Below are 20,408 nucleotides of genomic sequence, written 5' to 3' on the forward strand. Positions count from 1 at the left end.
GCCACTACACTATCCAGAATCCTTTGGGGTTATTTGCAGCATGACGAGCAGTGTCGCGACCCATTTACGTAAATTACTAATAGCTCATTCGAGCGACTTTGGCTGACGAGCCCGGTGTCTGCACCTGCGCGCCTTGGAAGGTATTTTACCTATATATATGGCAGTCATCGGCACCCCGCATACCTACCTGCTCCCTGCTGACGAGAGGCAATTACCTCGAAACACGTGTCCAGGGATGGCATTATATTTCTATATACTCGTGGCGTAGGCGTACTCACCGTAGCCACTACACTATCCAGAATCCTTTGGGGTTATTTGCAGCATGACGAGCAGTGTCGCGACCCATTTACGTAAATTACTAATAGCTCATTCGAGCGACTTTGGCTGACGAGCCCGGTGTCTGCACCTGCGCGCCTTGGAAGGTATTTTACCTATATATATGGCAGTCATCGGCACCCCGCATACCTACCTGCTCCCTGCTGACGAGAGGCAATTACCTCGAAACACGTGTCCAGGGATGGCATTATATTTCTATATACTCGTGGCGTAGGCGTACTCACCGTAGCCACTACACTATCCAGAATCCTTTGGGGTTATTTGCAGCATGACGAGCAGTGTCGCGACCCATTTACGTAAATTACTAATAGCTCATTCGAGCGACTTTGGCTGACGAGCCCGGTGTCTGCACCTGCGCGCCTTGGAAGGTATTTTACCTATATATATGGCAGTCATCGGCACCCCGCATACCTACCTGCTCCCTGCTGACGAGAGGCAATTACCTCGAAACACGTGTCCAGGGATGGCATTATATTTCTATATACTCGTGGCGTAGGCGTACTCACCGTAGCCACTACACTATCCAGAATCCTTTGGGGTTATTTGCAGCATGACGAGCAGTGTCGCGACCCATTTACGTAAATTACTAATAGCTCATTCGAGCGACTTTGGCTGACGAGCCCGGTGTCTGCACCTGCGCGCCTTGGAAGGTATTTTACCTATATATATGGCAGTCATCGGCACCCCGCATACCTACCTGCTCCCTGCTGACGAGAGGCAATTACCTCGAAACACGTGTCCAGGGATGGCATTATATTTCTATATACTCGTGGCGTAGGCGTACTCACCGTAGCCACTACACTATCCAGAATCCTTTGGGGTTATTTGCAGCATGACGAGCAGTGTCGCGACCCATTTACGTAAATTACTAATAGCTCATTCGAGCGACTTTGGCTGACGAGCCCGGTGTCTGCACCTGCGCGCCTTGGAAGGTATTTTACCTATATATATGGCAGTCATCGGCACCCCGCATACCTACCTGCTCCCTGCTGACGAGAGGCAATTACCTCGAAACACGTGTCCAGGGATGGCATTATATTTCTATATACTCGTGGCGTAGGCGTACTCACCGTAGCCACTACACTATCCAGAATCCTTTGGGGTTATTTGCAGCATGACGAGCAGTGTCGCGACCCATTTACGTAAATTACTAATAGCTCATTCGAGCGACTTTGGCTGACGAGCCCGGTGTCTGCACCTGCGCGCCTTGGAAGGTATTTTACCTATATATATGGCAGTCATCGGCACCCCGCATACCTACCTGCTCCCTGCTGACGAGAGGCAATTACCTCGAAACACGTGTCCAGGGATGGCATTATATTTCTATATACTCGTGGCGTAGGCGTACTCACCGTAGCCACTACACTATCCAGAATCCTTTGGGGTTATTTGCAGCATGACGAGCAGTGTCGCGACCCATTTACGTAAATTACTAATAGCTCATTCGAGCGACTTTGGCTGACGAGCCCGGTGTCTGCACCTGCGCGCCTTGGAAGGTATTTTACCTATATATATGGCAGTCATCGGCACCCCGCATACCTACCTGCTCCCTGCTGACGAGAGGCAATTACCTCGAAACACGTGTCCAGGGATGGCATTATATTTCTATATACTCGTGGCGTAGGCGTACTCACCGTAGCCACTACACTATCCAGAATCCTTTGGGGTTATTTGCAGCATGACGAGCAGTGTCGCGACCCATTTACGTAAATTACTAATAGCTCATTCGAGCGACTTTGGCTGACGAGCCCGGTGTCTGCACCTGCGCGCCTTGGAAGGTATTTTACCTATATATATGGCAGTCATCGGCACCCCGCATACCTACCTGCTCCCTGCTGACGAGAGGCAATTACCTCGAAACACGTGTCCAGGGATGGCATTATATTTCTATATACTCGTGGCGTAGGCGTACTCACCGTAGCCACTACACTATCCAGAATCCTTTGGGGTTATTTGCAGCATGACGAGCAGTGTCGCGACCCATTTACGTAAATTATTCTGTGAATATATAACACATCTGAATGCAATACATGTGTACGCTCACCTACCCAGCCGCCTTCCAGGTGGCCCATCCCAGAAGCCCCTGTTGACCTTGGAGAGGTGCGAGTAAAGACACTCCTGAACAGGCCACACCAGGCACATGTGAAGCAATATATGATTCCTGTCTCCCAAGACTTCGCTGGAGCATGTAGCAACACCGTCAGCTGTCAGAGAAAAAGTGTCACAGAAAGAGTAAAACTTTGATTTTTGGAATTGCCGAGGCATAGTGTACACCTATGAAGTGATTTCTTTGAGCCAATTTCTTGTAGAAGGGTAACATTCTCAACTTCACATTCAAAAGTCTCGTTTCGTGATTTTAAGGTGTCTATTTAAAAACCTGAAACACCCCATCGTGAGGAAGATAGTTACTGAAGTTTTTTTCCCCAAAAATTACTGCTGGTATGTTGTCTGCCCTAGAACAATGGTATGCCGTTATTTGCATAGCACGTTTTCACCTCTTGTGGCTTTGTCACTCATTTGAAGCTGGTACATTTTTTATGTGGCTGGTTTTAAGTAAGGACATCAGGTTGGGCAATCAGTTACGGAAGACCTTTGAGTACTAAAAGGAAGGTAAACAAAAGTGCACCTTGTTTCCCTCCCTTGTTTTGAGTAAAAAAAAAAAAAGAAACTGGCATTACTCCTAGCAAGTAGATGGTCAGAGGGCTGCTCATATGTTCTTACAAGATGGTCACCGTTTTTTTTTCTTTTTTTTTATTAATGGCTTACATCCTGTAAATAGTGCTCCACCCCCAGAGAGCTGGATTGGTTCTGTGAAGATGAGCATTTTCCACATTGTAAGAGTTTTGCAATACTGATTTTTTTTTTTTTAAGAAGCTTAAGGAACTTCCCCAAAGACAGAATCTTAGCTTGACTGAAGCCTGAAGACCAAAACATCCTTTAATTCTTAACCTCTAATTCCTCAGAGTAGCGCCATATGTTCTGTATAGGTACACTGAGAGTACAGTCTGTGGAGAAGAACAGATGCTGGCCCACCAAACGTTTACTTTGACATTGACTTGATAACTTGCAAATTGATATCTTGCATGCCTTCTCATACCGCTCATAAATCTGCATTACCATGACTGGCATGACATAGTTTAAATGTTGTCTACTTATCTCTGGTGAATTCAAGGACTAACTACTCAAGGCATATATTTACATTAATGTAAGGGTCTTGCAGAATGCCTGGGGCATATATTTTTGGGGGGATAAAATACTGAAAGGCGATTGCAATGTTTTCTTCAGTAATGTTTATGCAGCTGTTCAAGTATTCACTTTGGTTAAACTGGTGTACTCCTGGCCATGTTTTCCTTTTCCCCACCTCCCATAATCCCCATCCCCTCCCTTTTCAGCACATTTTCACTGGATTTGTTTTGTCCTGTAGAACAGATAGTTCAATAACAAATTTGTCTGGACTCTGAATTAATCATAGGTATGCCTTTGTGCCGCTCATCGATGAGGGGAGTGAGGAAGAGGAGGATGAGGAGCAAATGGCAAATGAAGGCATCGGTAAGTACAAAGTTGTGTGCTGACCTTGGCCCTAATGCAAGATACCCTTCTATTACAAGAAAATAGAAAAATACTGACTTGTGTCAACAGAACTAGAATAAATTGTAGTTGGATATATATAGCGCTTACGACCCCTGACGAGGTGTTGAAGCACTTTGCGGCGAGTAACCCGCAACTCCAGATCCCGTGGTTAGCCCAGTGGTTCTTGTGATTAGTCTAAACTACTGTTCTTTGAGGCAAATGTGAGCTTTGAAATACCTTATTTATGTGACTCTGCGGATAGCTGACCTCCTACAGCTTGTAGCATCTTGTAGACGGAAGGAATTATGGGGGACTGTCTGTATAAATGGTTTGATTGATTTACAGTTTGAAGCCATTGTATTTTATCTATAGGCCCCCTGATAGCATCAGTTCAGTTTAGTAGCAGCTGAGATCCAGATGTACATACAACTGGTGGCAAAATACTAGTTGCAATTTGCGACCAGTATATATGCAACCAGTGTGGTAATTTGCAAACTGACCTATGTACTAATAAGTCTGTTCGCAAATTACCTATTCGTAGTAGGTTGCAATTCGACCTACCTCCTGAATATTAATGAGGTAGGTCGCAAATTGAAACCCACTGTGAATCTCGGCTAACACTGGGATGGTGGCCTGCTGGGGTCGGCAGACCACCATGTCTGATTGCTTTTTGATAAATTAATTTTTTTTGTTTTATTAAATGCTGTCCATTTAAGAACTAACGTTTTATGGGTTTTCTTTTTATTTTATATTTTTTATTTTATAAGTCAACGCATTGGTCAATTTTTTAACATTCATAAAGGGAAAGGGATTTGTAGTTGGTAAAGTATTAATGTTTTGCTACCAGAATTCGTTCGCAAAATATTAATACATACCATTATAATTCGGTATGTGGTAAAGATGTCCTAAACACTCCTCTTCCAAATAATGAATCAGTATTTAGTTGCACCACCAAATTGCGATTCTGTGACGTGTTACTAAATTGCAGTTTGGATTTCATATATCCGAAAATGTTGTTTTGTGAAATCAGAAAGCTTATTACATCTGTCCCTTAGTCATTACTGTTTGTCAACTTGCACTGTGTGAATTGAAGCGGTTACCTGAAACTGCTTCGTTGTGAACTGGAATCACTGTGGGTAAAAGCTGGTGCCACAAGATTCACGCTGATCTTTGAGTAATGGTTGGAACTAGTGCTGCATTTGTTTGGCAGCACTGTGGACCAAAGAGAAAGCTTTTAACTACCAAGGGGGGGGTAGGGATGTATGAAAATAAGTGCCCAGGCCCAAAGTTTTGTTCAGAATACTGTAGCCGTATGTCGGTGATCCTGAGGACAAAGGCTGCATAATCTTGATTCCATCTCTCTCGTGTATCTTTCTTCCACCTACTGGCACTCCCTGCTCATTTAGCTCACTCTTTCAGGTTTTTTACATTCCTGCTTTTTTCTTTTTCTCTTTGCCTCCTTCTTTCCTCCTTTGTTTTTTCCGCTTACCTGCTCTGGGTCAAAATCTGATGAAAAAAACAAATAAGTGCTGATCCCCAAATATTAGTGCTGGTGCACCCTACCTGCAACCACTTGCTCAAATTCAGTTAGTGTGTGTGTGTACCTCAATGAACAAGCTTGGAATAGAACAGGAGCTAGGTTATCTGTAAATAATGAAACCACAGACCCACCGTGTGTAGCAGTAACCGCAACACCGGAGGTGTTGTACTAGGATGTGAAAAAGAAACTACGGCTTTTAATGTTCTTTCGTTTAAAATCCCCTCAGTTGGGATAATGTCTGACCTTTGTCTTGGCCATTCCGAAATCCTGGTTTTCCTTTTCAGCCATAGATGTTCTGTTAGGGTTTGGATCGTTGCCTTGTTGCTTGATCCATTTTGGCTGTTGGACAGATGGTGTCACATTTTCATTGAAAATGTGCTGGGGAAGAGAGAAATTCATGATAGACTTAATGATTGTGAGGCGTCCAGGTCCTGAGACTCCAAAACATGCCCATATCACCACCTCTCCTCACCAAGCTCGGTGGTTGTTATGAGGTCCAAAAGCTAACCCATAGTGTATAACTTCACCTGTCCTAAAGGGTTATGGTTTATGAACCTTAGCTAAGAAACCTCCACAAGATAAGTGGATTATGCAACTATGGGTATGGAGTCACTTTTGTGAAGTAGAATTCTGTGCTTGACAAAGTCATAAATGTAATCTTACTGGACAACAAATTAACCTGAATTAGTAGGCAACAATATATTTATTGATGACGGGGAGAGGAATATACCAATAGATAGTGTTGGACATCAATTCTCATATTAGTAGGAGGCTCAATTTAGTAACGAAAAGTTTAATTTTTAAAAAAAAAATTATAGTAATATTTTTTTTTTATTTTACAGAGTTTTATATAGCACGAACTTGACCCGAATAGGGTATCCGAGCGCTTTACATAGCACCAGTTGCATTACATGAGGACACATTCATTTTTGTTAGGCACAGGGAGATTAAGTGATTTGCCCAGAATCACAGGATGTTCAACATCATTGCCTAGACTCGAGCCTAGTTCCCCAGATTCGAGGTCGACTGCCCTAGCCGTTAGGCCAGCTCCTCTTTCCTAATAATAATAATTATTACTTATCAGCTTCAAGTTTAGTTTTTCATCCAACACAGGTTTAGCCGTATCAGGGCACGCCACCTAGGGCTTTCTCAAGGCTTTCCAGATACGATAATTTCAATAAGAAAGGTCACTTCTTTAAAACAGCACATCCAGGCAGTGGTGAGGAAACTATGATGGGTTTCTATATGATATTGAAATGGTTTTCTGTTGCTAAAAGAGAATTCCTGTGGTTCCTTGAAAGTGTCAAGCAGATCTTTATTTACAATTATAGGTTGCGGTAGTCCCATAGGCAATACAATTGAATACAGAGTGTGCATTTGACTTTGAGCAATAAAAGTCTGCACCAGTGCTTGATTTTTGCTATATGCTGATCTCCCAGAGTAGGGTCACCCCAGTGGATAGGGAGCCAACCGTGAAGAAATTAGTGGTGAGGGTGCGAGGTGAGTGTAGTAGCACAAGACAAATCACATCTAAGGACACTAAAGTGTGTAACATCACATTGTATTGTGTAGTGTATTTAGTAGAACTGTGTGATTTCTTTGACAAGATGAACTGGGCTGGACATTGATTTTTTTGTTGTGTCTGTGGTTAATTGATGAGTGCTGAGGTCAAGCACCTCGCATTACCTCCCTGAGAAGCCTGTAACTGCTCGCAGTTGCTCCCCTGAGTCAAGTGCCGAAAGGGGTTGTACTTGGCCCAGTTTACAGAACCATAGTAACAGGAGCCCCAGGCCACCACTGACAAACGATCCCAATCCCTACAGTTGGCACCCTGTAGCCCCATATTTCTGCCCTTTGTTCCCCACCTCCTCCACACGCTGTCTGGCAGTAACTATCCACAATATGCAGGGGCTTGACAGACAACCCATGCAAGCAATTGTAAACTATGAAAAACACGTTCAAGCCAAGGGATGAATGCAGCTGATCCCCTTGGAAATATTATTTCATTTTTTTACCAAATTGATGCAGGAGGTCTACTAGACAGCTGAAACTCTCTGTACCCAGATCTAAGACAAGAGCCCAGAACATTTTATAAGAATAACACCTGAACGGTTTTGGTATACTCTCACCACACTCTGTACAGTTCCACCAAGATCCCTCCCAGGGTCATCCATCCAGAAAACCCCAATAGTTAGAAATTTCACAACAAAAAGGAGAAGCACTCTAATATAAGTTTTAAAAACTCAACATATGGCCTCATATCTCAAAGAGAGTCAGGGAAGTTATATAGAAATTACAATCATTAACAGCAAACATTATGGAACATATCTATTTGGAGCGTTCATTCTTTATTTCTTTGCTTGCACTTAAAATAGAGAGAAGGACGCAGCCAAAGTGTTTCGGCCCTAGGCATGGTGACTTCTTCAGAGCTGGTAAAAAACATATAAGACAAAAGCTTAAAGCAAAACAGACAGTGCAAACACAAGTTGTAAATTATAAACTGATATGTGCACACAGATGTGACATTATACACAACACTTTAAAAACAACATTCAACAGACAACGCACAGATGCATCCGTTCTGATATTGGCACATGTAAAGCATATTAAACAGAAACATTATAGAGCACATAAATATCTTACATATTATGTAGGATGTAGTTGGAAGAAACACATACAACATAGTAGAAATTAAGTGTTAAATTTAAACAAAACTGCAATCATAAGCAGAATGCATTTATAGATATTACAGTTTAATAACTGAGCATCTCAGTTAAATAATCAAAGACCTGCCACTCTGAAATAGTCAAAACATTGCTTTAACCCCTTCGACGCGCATGACGGAGCGGTTCCGTCATGCACGTCAGTTGCGCTGTGCGCATGACGGAACCGCTCCGTCAAGGCCCCGCCCGCGCACAGAACCTTCAGCGTGGCGCGGAAATCCGCGCCGCGCTGAAGGGGTTAAGTTTTTAAACGTATCAGTTGTTAATAAACAAAAATTGTTTTTGGAAACCCACAAGGATTCCATTTCCACATTATGCAAAGATACCACTACTCCAACAGAGATAAAACCCCTAGAAAGTATAGAGCTAAGACTAAAGGCACCCACTAGACGATCAGTTAGTATATTTTGTTTACCACAAAGTTTAGAAGTATGTTGGAAACCATAAGATGATACCTGGCACAGAGTTGGTTTCAAATCCCTTCAATGTATATTCCTTGAACAAAAAAAGGGGATGTGTACTATATAAGCAAAAGTAGCCGGCTTAACTGATTGTATTTTAGTTGGACAGATTTTCATTTATACTACTTTTCGATTAGAACCAGTCAAATACTAGGAAAGGACAAGACGAATAATATATGCATAAAAGATGTGTACAATAGTAGAGTGTCCCACACAAGAGAAACCAAGTGATGCAGTAGAGAGGAGAAAACTGCTTACCATATAGCATTTGGGGTTTGGCCTAAAATTCAAGCCAAAGAGTTTCCAGAATTGAAAAAACGTAAGAAAACTCTCAAATCTCGAGTCCCTACGAAAAAACAACAATAAACAAATGTTTCACACTCGCTGTATTGTTTAGATAGCAACAAATTCAATTAAGGACAAGTAGTATGCTCTCCAAGTGAAACTGGTATATTCGAAGTTATTGTACACCAAAACTCAAAAGGTCTAGCTCAACAATATCAGGCATAGCTTTCATTGCCAGTCAAATGGTAAGGTGGATGCACTCTTGTCTATATATCATATGAGGCAATGCAGCATACAGAATGTATACAATCTTAAAGGGAAACGCGTGCAAGCTGCACAATCGGTCGGGTGTATTTTGCAATGCAGAGAAGCCCATACTGCATCATTACTTGGAAACGTTAATCATCCAACATTAGAAGATATGTTAATTGAATGTCACATTGTGTGCTCCTAAATACAAAAGCACAGGTACCCGAATTCCTGCAATAATTACAGAAATGCCACCGAAGCACGTACTCGCACTTGGCCTGTCAGGAACTACACAGGTCTCTAAGTTGTTATCGTTTAAATAAAAAAAAAAATTAAAAAAAAAGCCCTCCCGAAACTCAATATCGGTCATTTATGTTTTTGAGTGCAGACACGTTCATAGTGTCACAATCACATGTACTATCAATCATGCTGCTCTCAATAGAAAACAATAATAACTCCTTGTCACACTAGCTCTCTTTGTATACGGAGGCACAGGAAACAGAGTGTCTGCTATATTTACAGAGTACAAAAACCCCAGCCCGAAGCACCAACCAGGTGTGTACTTAAACATAAATTACTAACATACTAAATAAAGCATGACAGCTCCTACTCTAAATGCAATAGCTATTGAATTGCACTTGCACGAGTTGAAAGACCCAAAACTCATCAACTTTTGTCCATTTGGCTGTTATATAATATATTCACAACAAATAAAGTACAGAAGAAAACCATGAGTAAGTTAGAATGTCCTAGATTAAACCTTTTAGCCTCTTACCCGCTGTCCAATTCCAATCAACGGTCTAACCTTCTCCAAGATATGCACCACAAACATAACGTTTGCAATTTCCAGCCACCATTTAAATACCCGCTGTCCGTTACATTAAGACATTTCACCCGCACCACGGAAGACTTTTTTTGACTCCAAAAAGTACAGCGGCCATATTGTAAGGACACACAAATTAATCAAATATCTAAAGTTATATGGCTCTGGGTTTTTACAAATTATCTTTTATAGCAAACAATCATTAAAAAGCAGACGATATTACAAACAGTTCGTCATATATAAAGTGCCGGGCTTCAAACATATAATATAGACTAACCTTAGTATCCACAGGATGAGTAGGCGTGTTACCTGGATGAACGGCAGCCATTTTAGAATGTCAAATAACACTAGTTTTCTATACGTACAGCGAGTATCTCTAACACGCCCCAATAGCCATACTGTCTTTAGTGTGACTGCAGTTTACATGAGTAGTGGCCATCTTGAGACGATAAGTAACACAAATCTCTCACCCCAAGAACAAATTTGCAGAGCTTAATAGTCATGCAGGCCTCCAGGTGAATGGCAGCCATCTTAAAGTGGTACATTCTACTAGTGTCTTGTATAAAAGGCGAGTATCTCTGCCAAGCAACATTAGTCATATTGTCTAAAGCTTAGCCAAATGGCGGCCAACCAAAAACAGTACGAAGCACTAATCTTGCATGCAGTGAACAAAACCACAGAGCCGCATACTCATATATGCCTCCAACAGATTGCTAATTGTACTCTAAGAATATATTTCATCCAAGTCATAGGGCCCGATTACGATGCCGTAGAAAACGGCTCCGACCCTCGCTCGGAGCTGTTCCTACGGCATTGTAATTGGCTGTTCAGATTCCTTTCCTTTCTTCTCCTATGTGTCAGTTTGGCATTAAAAAAATCTACTTTCTAATACAACACAACATATAACTACAAAACTAGTACTTTTATCAACTGCTGGACAACATTAGTTGTGTATGCCATTATTTGTTCTTGTAGTAGAATATACATAGGAATTACCAGCAGGAAACTTAGATTTAGAATAGCGGAACGTGTTAGGTCAAGCCGCAAAAGAGATACTGCCTACCCTTTGTCCTCCCATGTATGTAATAGACAAGTAACATCCCTTTAAGTTTCATGGGATTGATGTTGTGACAGCTGATGCTCATGGTGGGGATAGAGAACGTTCCCTAAGACAATGTGAAGCAAAATGGATATCCTGTTACGAACGGTTGAATTTGGTTAGAATAGATAACATGAATTCCATCATTTCCTATGAACTTCCTTTTTTTTTGTTTTCAGATTCTCTTCAGATGTATAACATCTTACATGCAGGTTCTGGTAGAAGAATGTTCAGAATGACAAACAGATCCTGACACACAATTTGTCATTTTTCTGGATTTGTTGTCTGTACTTTCTGTGCGAATTGTTATGCTTGGTGTTGTGGGCTATCTTACCTTACAAGAGAATCAGCACAAGTTTGAACGTCAGGTTGGTCACTATCTGCTCAAATTCTAATCACACTTGCCTATCCTGGGAGTGCTGTTATGTTGGTTGCACCTTGATTGTTCTGGTTTGTTCCTTTTATAAGATAACTTGCCATTTTAAGATAGCTGCCATTTGTTGAAGCTGCTTACACACTTTTTCTTTGGCAACACCTAGACTTAGGTGCAAAATATTCTTAGAGTACGAACAGTCATCTTGTGGAGACATAGATGATTATGAGGCTCTGTGGTATTGTTCATTGCATGCAAGACTAGTGCTTCGTACCGTCTCTGGGATATGGGGCCCTATGTTGATTTCTTTTCATTTTTTTCAATTATATTAGAGTGCTCAATTTTGCTGTGAAAAGAACCCAGAATATAGCAACCCCTGTCCGTGCACCCAGATACATTGCCTAAAAACGTAATGTGTAACCTTTACTCCCCCAATTTCATACTCGGTGGTGTACGGTAGCTTTACATTTTCAAAGAGTGAGTGCTCTTTTCCATTTCCTAGCTCTTTTGGACTGAATGTTTTTCAGGCAATGGTGTGTTCATGGTTCCCACGTGCTCTGTGTACTCCAAACATATATACTTGCCTTAAGCACTTATGGTTCCTTTCAGAGACATTTCTCAGAAACTATTTTTTATTTTTAAAACATATCTTATCTTTAGGATAGTGTCCACTGCATTTTCGGGACAGTTCACAAATCAGTTTCTTACTGCAGTACTTGTGTGGTTGCAAGGACTGCAGGTTTTGGCTGGTACACATCCGGCAATAGATTCCACAAACTTCCAGCTTGTACTTTATTATCAAAAATGTTATACTTGGGGGTGTGGCTTAGGAGCCGACCAAGATGGCAGCTCACTAGCGGAGCTCCGAGTCAGGTTCACTAAATAACCCCATAATTTGTACAAATCTACGTTCCTGCTGATACCTTGACACAGACGAAAGGGTAAAGGCACCACGAGACAGCGACAGGACCCGGAACAGCGGTAAACAGAACATTCAGAGTTACTTCACGGGAGAGTCTGAGCCGCATCAGCTAACGGGACAGAGGCCGCAGGAAAGAAACGGCAACCCGCTGCAAAGAAAGAAAAACCACATCACCAGAATGAAGTAGTAAGAAGAGTGGTGAGCATCTGTAGCACCCCCCATTCTCCTATACCCATCCGGTAGCTGTCTGGTACCGCAAGGAATCAGTGGCGATTGAAACCCACTCTGGAGACAGAGACGGACCTCTGGGTGGTGACAGACCCCGTCCTAACCGGAGAAGGAGGCAGGCCCGATGCATCGAAAATCATGGAAATACATTGGGGCAGGCCGGGCCCAATGAGCGAGTGCAGTCGGTGAGCCGAGAGGCAGCCTACGCAGATACACAGGATCAGCAGAACGGAGCAGTAACGGCGACACAAACTGACGGAGGGGTGGAAGAGAAAGGTGCAGCCTCACAGAGAAACAATAGGAAAATATCTAACTACAGGAGGGCTAGAAGAAAGCTAGCTGCGCCGTTCGTCCAGACGTCTGTAAAATCGGACCTGCTTGACAAGGTCACTATGTCCTGAGACTGGTAATCAGAAGAGCCTAACCATGAGCCTAAAATAACGCTGGTAGTAAGAGGAAGGACCTGTGGTACAGTGAGCCTGGGAGGACTGGAGGCAGGGGATTGGCCCATACTCTGTCCTCCGCAAGTTCGTGGATCCCGATGCCCGGCAGAAGCAGGGGGCCCAGGACTGAACTGAGACAATATTGGAAGACCCACTTAGCCCCCACAGATCGCATGAGTAGCTGCAGGTGGCGACCAACTGGCACTACAATGACGAACAGAACCCCTAAGGAGACATAGGTAGGGGGCAGTGGGCCCTTTTCTATGTCTGAAGCTAGCACCCCCCTTGCTATTATGTCTGCCCTGTAAGTGAAGGGCGAAGAGAGGTACTGGAGGGACACCAACATATGAGGAGCGACAGAGGCAGGATTTCCTGATCTTGGGGTAGGGAATTACAGAGGCCCAGTGAGCTACCATTGATAGTAATTGTGTCTGAGACGCAAAGCTGCCGGATAAGGCCTGAAGGACAATCTGGGGCGCAGACCAACAAAATGGACAAATACGTGGTCCCCATGCAGACTATAGGGGCCTCAGGGCAACAGATAGAGGAGCCAGCAGAACCTTCATTAAGTGCGATAATGGCAGCAATTACAGACCTGAAAGGGGTGATCAAACCCAAACTAAATGCGGTGACACTAGACGTGAACCTACTTTGAGCAGACTTTCATAAAATCTCTTACAAAGTCACAGCAGCAGAGGCTAACGTGGTCCACCGACAGACTACTATGAAGCGCCTCGATGAGCAAGCGCAGAGCCTTACGAAGAAGTTATGGTGGCAAGATTGGAGGACCAGGAGGGAGGCACGCAGGAACAATTTTAGAGTGGTGGGGGTCCCTGAGGGAGCGGAAGTACCAAGTATCTACTTATTCCTGGAGGACCTGATTCTTTACTAGCCTTAAGCCGACGCGCCTCTCCAAATATTTTACGATTGAACATGCACACAGAACATCACTCCCTAAGCCAAAACCTGGACCACCACCCAGAACGATTACAGCCCAGATCTTAAACTACCGTAATAGAGACGCTATACTATAGGCAGCGTGATTGCATAAGGATCTTCAATATGAAAATACGGTTCTTCCTGGACTTTACACTACAGGTCAAGTGTCAGAGATGAACTTTTGAAGCAGTTAAGAGAGAACTACATAGCAAAGACATCAAATATATGATTATATTCACAGCACAATTGAGAACTTTGGCAGAAGGAAAAACCTGGCACTATAGCGCTCCAGAGGAGGTCTAGGAATGGCTGGAGGGTTGGCGTCTGGTGAGACATATGCCCCCGTGAGACAGGAGACGGGACCTCCAAAGGATCGGTAGGAAGAGACGATGGAGGGAACAGTGGATAATGTCTGATGGGAGAGGATTAGCAGGGGATGTCGGAGTGCAATGAGGCTGCACATACACACACCAAATGTTGGTGAACATTGTGGCTTCTGGCTCCCATGTACAATGACTGCAGAGACTTGGCCTATATCCTCTTTAAACAACTCTATGGGGTATGGGAGAAGAGGTCGGAGGTTGGGTGGTGTGCACGGGGGAGCGATTAACTACCAGACCAATACGTTATCAGCAGGAAAAGTATTAAGACCGATAGACTGGTAGATGAACAGGTGAACGATAATAGTTCCATGCCCTAATCGGCACTTGCCTACCCTGTTCTAATTACTAAGGTTAAAGGGGTGAAAGGAGCTCTGCAAGTTGGGGAGGTGGGTGGTTTATTAACCCGCCTGGCAGGGAGGGGGTGTTACACAGTTGAGGATTTCAGTATTGCTCCCAAGGTTACAGAACTGTTATTAGTTTACTATCGAAATGTCTTGTTGCAGAACAACATGAGTGTCCAATACAGGGGGAGGGTGGCTTTGGAGGGGTGACTCCTCCTACTGCTCAACAAGTGACAAATAGGTACGGCAGATAAAGGGCTAACAGAAGAGATATGGACTCCCAAGCAGATGTTAATAACCTGAGTAAACCGCGCCATGGGGAACACTAGCCTAAGAATCCTGTCTTAGAATGTAAATGGGTTAGGTAATCGAATTAAGCGGACAGTAGTGCTACAATATCTACGTGGACTTACCTCTGGCATTTGATTATTCCAGGAAACACTCCTGGAGGACAACAGATACACAGCGTTAAATAGGGATACAAACTTATAGTACATGCAGGGTTCACCACAGGATCGTGGGCTGGTGGGTAGACTATCTAGGGCCGCCCTCCCATTGGCAGTGGGACGGGTCTGAGATGAATTCCTCGGGAGATATGTGGCACTGATCGGGACTTGGAAAGGACTGGTCCTAAATATATTCTCGATATATATACCTCCAACTCTGCATACGGACACATTACCTGCATTGGGCACCCTACTGGTCGATCTTCCTTTAGGGATCCTCGTATTGGGGGGACACATTAATGCAACCATGGAACCAGAGAGGAATAGGGAGTCCAAACCGAATAAAGGAAGGGGGACAAAACCATTAAAGGCATTTGTGGAGCCCATGGAGATGACAGACCTATAGCGCCTACACAACCCCCAGGCAAGGCAATACTCATACTACTCGGCTGTACACAGCAGTTACTCCTGCCTGAACCACATTTTGATGCATGTGGAGAGCGCTAGGTTGTTCTGAAATGCAACGCAAAAAGCACGAGGTATATCGGATCATTCACCAGTGGAAGTGTTACTCCAAGGCCCAACGAGAACAAACGCACTGTCACCCAGAATAGATTCTTGGGTTTTTAAAGATAGAGAACTTGTAGGTCAGATTAGAGAAAGGACAGGACTGTACTTTCAAGATAATGAAGGGTCAGTAGACTCAGCATGCACCCCGTGGGAAGCATTCAAATCGGTGATACGAGGATATGTACGAGTGCTGTTAGGGGGCCACAGGAAGAAACAGAGACTCCGTTGTGATACTTTGGAGGGGGGAAATAGCTAAGTTGGAAGCACAGGCATTATCGGGGAAGGAATCTGCCCCACTGATTATGCATCGCATTGGTCTCAAGCAGCAGGAAATAAAAGAACTGGCAGAAAATGCATCTAGGACACTAGTTTTAGCATCACAAAGGCGGCTCTATGATTTGCCGAATAAAGGTAATATAATGATAGCCTGGTTAAAAGTGAGAGACGGGGAAAGGAGCTGGGTGGTAGAAATTCGAGACACTGGGGGAAAGGTATACACAGTGAGAGAAGAGATAGCGAAGGCCTTTGCAGACTATTATGAAGGAATATATTCCTCCAAGCCCATTAGGACGGAGGACGACTGCCAAGAACTATTCAAAGACGCCTGACTCCCTACTTTAACTAACAAAGACAGAGAAGATATGGTGAAGGACTTTACTGTTGGGAAGATAACAGGGGCTATAAGAGGACCTGCAGGCCGGAAAGGCTCCAGGGCCTAGCGGCCTACCAGTGGAGCTCTATAAGAGTACAGCATGCGTAGTGTCAACACCTACCAGAAGACCAACGAATAGCCACCGTAGTAGTGGTCCCTAAGGTGAACAAACACCCAGAAGAATGCAGCTCTTATCGACCTATCTCCTTGTTAGATACAGAGGCCAAAGTCTTAGCTAAGGTCCATGCAAATCGTCTCCAGGGAGTTGTTTCATCTTTAGTACACCCGGATCAGTTGGGATTTATGCCCCATCGGAGTTCCGGATTAAATCTGCGGCGCCTTTATGGGGTAATGCATTTGAGCAAGTCTCATTAGACGCATGCATGGAGTTTGATAGTATTGAATGGCAGTACTTATTTGCGGTTTTAGATAGGTATGGATTTGGCCCACGATATAAGGCATGGGTTAAACTACTCTATAGAAACCCTCTGGCTAGCGTACCAGTGAACGGCTCGGTCTCCTGTCCCCTTGTCCTACACACGGGGCGAGACAGGGATATCCACTATCGCCGATGCTGTTCGAGCTGGCTCTGGAACCATTGGCGGTTTGGATAAGAGGAGATCCTTTGGTGAAAGAGATAGCGAGCGATGGTAACTGAGAGAAGCGCATATCCCTATATTCAGATGATTTCTTATTATATGCTACTAGGCTACACTTCACAATAAAAAGGCTGCTGCAGATAATCCAATCGTTCGGCAGCTATTCAGGATATCAAATAAATTGGAATAAATCACTCCTGGTCGGTCTTATGGTCTGGGCCTTACCCTCACCAACTAGAGAGATTAAATTTCAAAATAAAGACAAGTTTAGATACTTGGGCATTATTATTATGTGGACAGAGTCAGAATTCCTAGAAGATAACTTGATGCCCCAGTTGGAGCGCCTGAAAAGAGATGTGGCACAGTGGAGGAGCCTGCCGATCACCTTGATGGGAAGAGCTGCGCTCTTTAAAATGAGGACACTACAGCGCACGCTATATGTCCTACAGGATACCGGACAGGTTTTTCATGGAAGTGGATAGTGAACTGCAGAGGCTCCTCTGGGATGGGGGCGGGGGGGCGGCTCCAGAATAGTGCTAAACAAACTCTATAGAAGTGTCTATGAAGGAGGTCTGGCCATACTAGACTTAAAAAATATTATTGGGCCTCACAGATGGTAGCAATCAATGGCTGGCTCTTTGCCAATAGAGATGAGCCGGCATATAGGGTAGATCACCTAGTGATGGGACAGAGGGGTTATCTGGCAGCGCTATACTGGAAAGCTGGAGAAAAACAGATGCCCCCACACAAGCAAGCAGTGGTACGAGCATGGCGAGGACGCACTAAATTCCTTGGGTGGGAAAATAAGTTAACAGAGCGGACCCCACTGTGGGACAGCAACATGCTGCAGGAGGTAGGGAAAGTACGGGGGTTTGGTAAGTGGAGATTATTGGACATAGGTCACCTGGTGGATGTACGGAGAGGTTTGGCAATAATTTCATTTGAAGACCTGCAGAAGGAATATCGGCTGGCTGACACTGAACGTTACCTATATATGCAATTATGGCATGCAGTCCATAGGCATATCCGTGAAGGGGAGCAGTTGCCAGAATGTACCCCTTTAGAAGATCGGCTATTAATTGACCTAAACTGTGACAAGGCCACATCCTTAATATATAGGAAAATATTAAATAATTTGCCTGACCCGCTGAGTCCCTTGCGGGAAGCAGATATTGGACTGTTAGAGGATGAAGACTGCACGGAAGCAATACTAAGCCCAAGAGAGGTGGCGATCCGGTCAAGATTCAAATTGTTGCAGCTCAGAATCTTCCATGGGTCCTACTCTGCTAGAGTGCTGATGTACAAGTTGAGACGTAGTCCTTCAGATCAGTGCACAAGGGGTTGCAAGGAGCCAGGTACCTTCTTCCATATCATTTGGGGATGCCCCGACATACAGAAATACTGGGGGCCGGGGGGGTGACCTGAATCATGTCTGAAGTCATAGGGCAATACCTCTGGAAGCCAGATGGCATATTCTATGTGTAACAGGTGATGAGACATGGTAGAAGTGGTGGCAGCTATGGTAGCTAAGAGAAATATTACCAGACTCATACTACAATGGCAAAGAGAAAACAAGTAGCAGAAGACAACTTTTGAAACTACCTCTATGGTGCAAAATGCTTTAACAAAAAGCTCAATGCGCATCAAAAAGCAGTTTTACCACTGGGACCCCTGGCTCAAAACGTTAGTTCAGCCTTATGACATGAGGTGATTCTGCTCAAAAAGTACCTATATGGGTTGGGTGCTGCATAGCCCAAGTCTGAGGTTATTTTCAAAGGTATTGTGTTCTGTGCTTCCAATAGTAGTGAAGGTGAAAGATTTTCCATGATTCAGAGGCTAAAGAAACACGCCCATCTCAGAACTTTACACATTATTTCCAGAAGAATAATGTGGAGTTTAGAATATACCAACATCAGTTTTTCATATCAGCCATGACATTATGCTACCTTTTTAGCCACTCAGACCATAGCTTCTAAGGTTTTGGGCACACTGTTTTTTGGGGTCAGAGGAGATGAATTACATTACCATTCTTCTAGACTGTATTCACTTGAGTTTTTTTATCCCTGAGGTATGCAGTCTTCCAGATTTGGTTGGATCTCCTCATACTTAGTGTGATTCACACATGCTGGCGGACTGGTGGGGGGCCGATGTGCGCACGTTGGGAGACCTCTACCGGGAGGGTGAGCTGGTACCATACGAGACCCTGGTATCGGAGGACGTGCTCCCGCCCGGGGGGTTCCTGCAACACCGCTCGCTGATGGCGGGCATGACTGCCCAGTGGGGAGATATGACCTCGGAACCCGCCCTGCATCTGACCATGCAATACCTGCATGTCATGGGGAGAGGAGGGCACTTGATACGCTGGTTCGCAGCCTCACTGAGGGAGCTGACGTCCGTCAGCCTGGACCGCCTCCGCGCTAAGTGGGATCTGGACCTGGGTAGACCGCTAGAGAACAAGGAGTGGGAAAGGATACTCAAGGGCCCAGTGCGTATACCCCGAAACTTGCGATTCCGCCAAATCCAGTTATTTATCGTGCACAGAGCTTACCTCACGCCGGAGTTAATCAATCGGTACTTTCACCGCACAGATGCGGTGTGCCCTAGGTGTGGAGAGCCGGGGGCGGGTTTCCTGCACATGCTGTGGAGCTGCACACGGTTGGGTGTCTACTGGAGATCGGTCAGTGGGCTGCTACTAGAGAGTGTGGGTCGTAGCATTCCATTTGACTGGCCCGAACACATATTGCACCACTTTAAGCGACCGCGCAAAGATAAGGTGGCGTCGCGGTTCATTGACCTGGGGCTGGTGGTGGCGGCGCGACTCATCACGAAACGGTGGAAAGCGCATGACCCGCCGCGCGTGCAGGCTTGGATCGCCTCGTTTCAGGCATGGGCCGGGGCTGAGGGGACCGCCATCCAGAGGGAGGAAACATTAGGCCTGCGGAGGGAACCCATGGCGGACCGCTGGAAGCAGCTGCTGGGGAAGCTCAGGCATCTGGGTGCGGAGGGCGATGCGGAGTCGCAGGGGGCGGCGGACGGCGCTGGCGCGGGTGGGGGTGGAACCGGGGATACCCCCCTGCAGTGCTGACATGCCCCGGCTACTTCCTGCCTCTCTTGGCGCCACGACACCCACATTTGCATAACGCCGATCGCAACCGGGGCGCACACACACACACGGGGGTTCCCAGGGGGGGGTGCGGAGGGGCGGGGGGACTAGACGACAACCGGGAGGGTTCTGGGCCTGTCTGTACAGTTTATGCTGCCATTGTTGAGGTTTTGTTTTGTATAATCTTTGGGCCTGGCGGGTATTTTGCCTGTTCTTCACTGTCTGAATGAGGCGGGTAGCGCCCACGCATAGTCACGGAACCCAGTTGAGGTACGGTTAATGCTGTTACTCCTATTGTGACCAATACGAGACTGTCAACGAGA

The 20,408-nt window shown here is 44.9% G+C and overlaps 1 protein-coding gene across 1 annotated transcript in view; it reads left to right on the forward strand.

Annotated features, from left to right (window-relative positions):
- LOC146797983 (transmembrane protein 87B-like) overlaps window positions 1–20,408 on the forward strand; it is a 416,123-nt gene that overhangs the window by 377,312 nt on the left and 18,403 nt on the right. Inside the window, exon 18 of the mRNA XM_085625212.1 lies at window positions 3,809–3,885. Coding sequence (XP_085481338.1) covers window positions 3,809–3,885 — 77 coding nt within the window. The remainder of the gene's footprint in view (window positions 1–3,808; window positions 3,886–20,408) is intronic.

This window comes from Triturus cristatus, chromosome 9 (assembly GCF_964204655.1).
Source record: "Triturus cristatus chromosome 9, aTriCri1.1, whole genome shotgun sequence".
Lineage (NCBI taxonomy): Eukaryota > Metazoa > Chordata > Amphibia > Caudata > Salamandridae > Triturus > Triturus cristatus.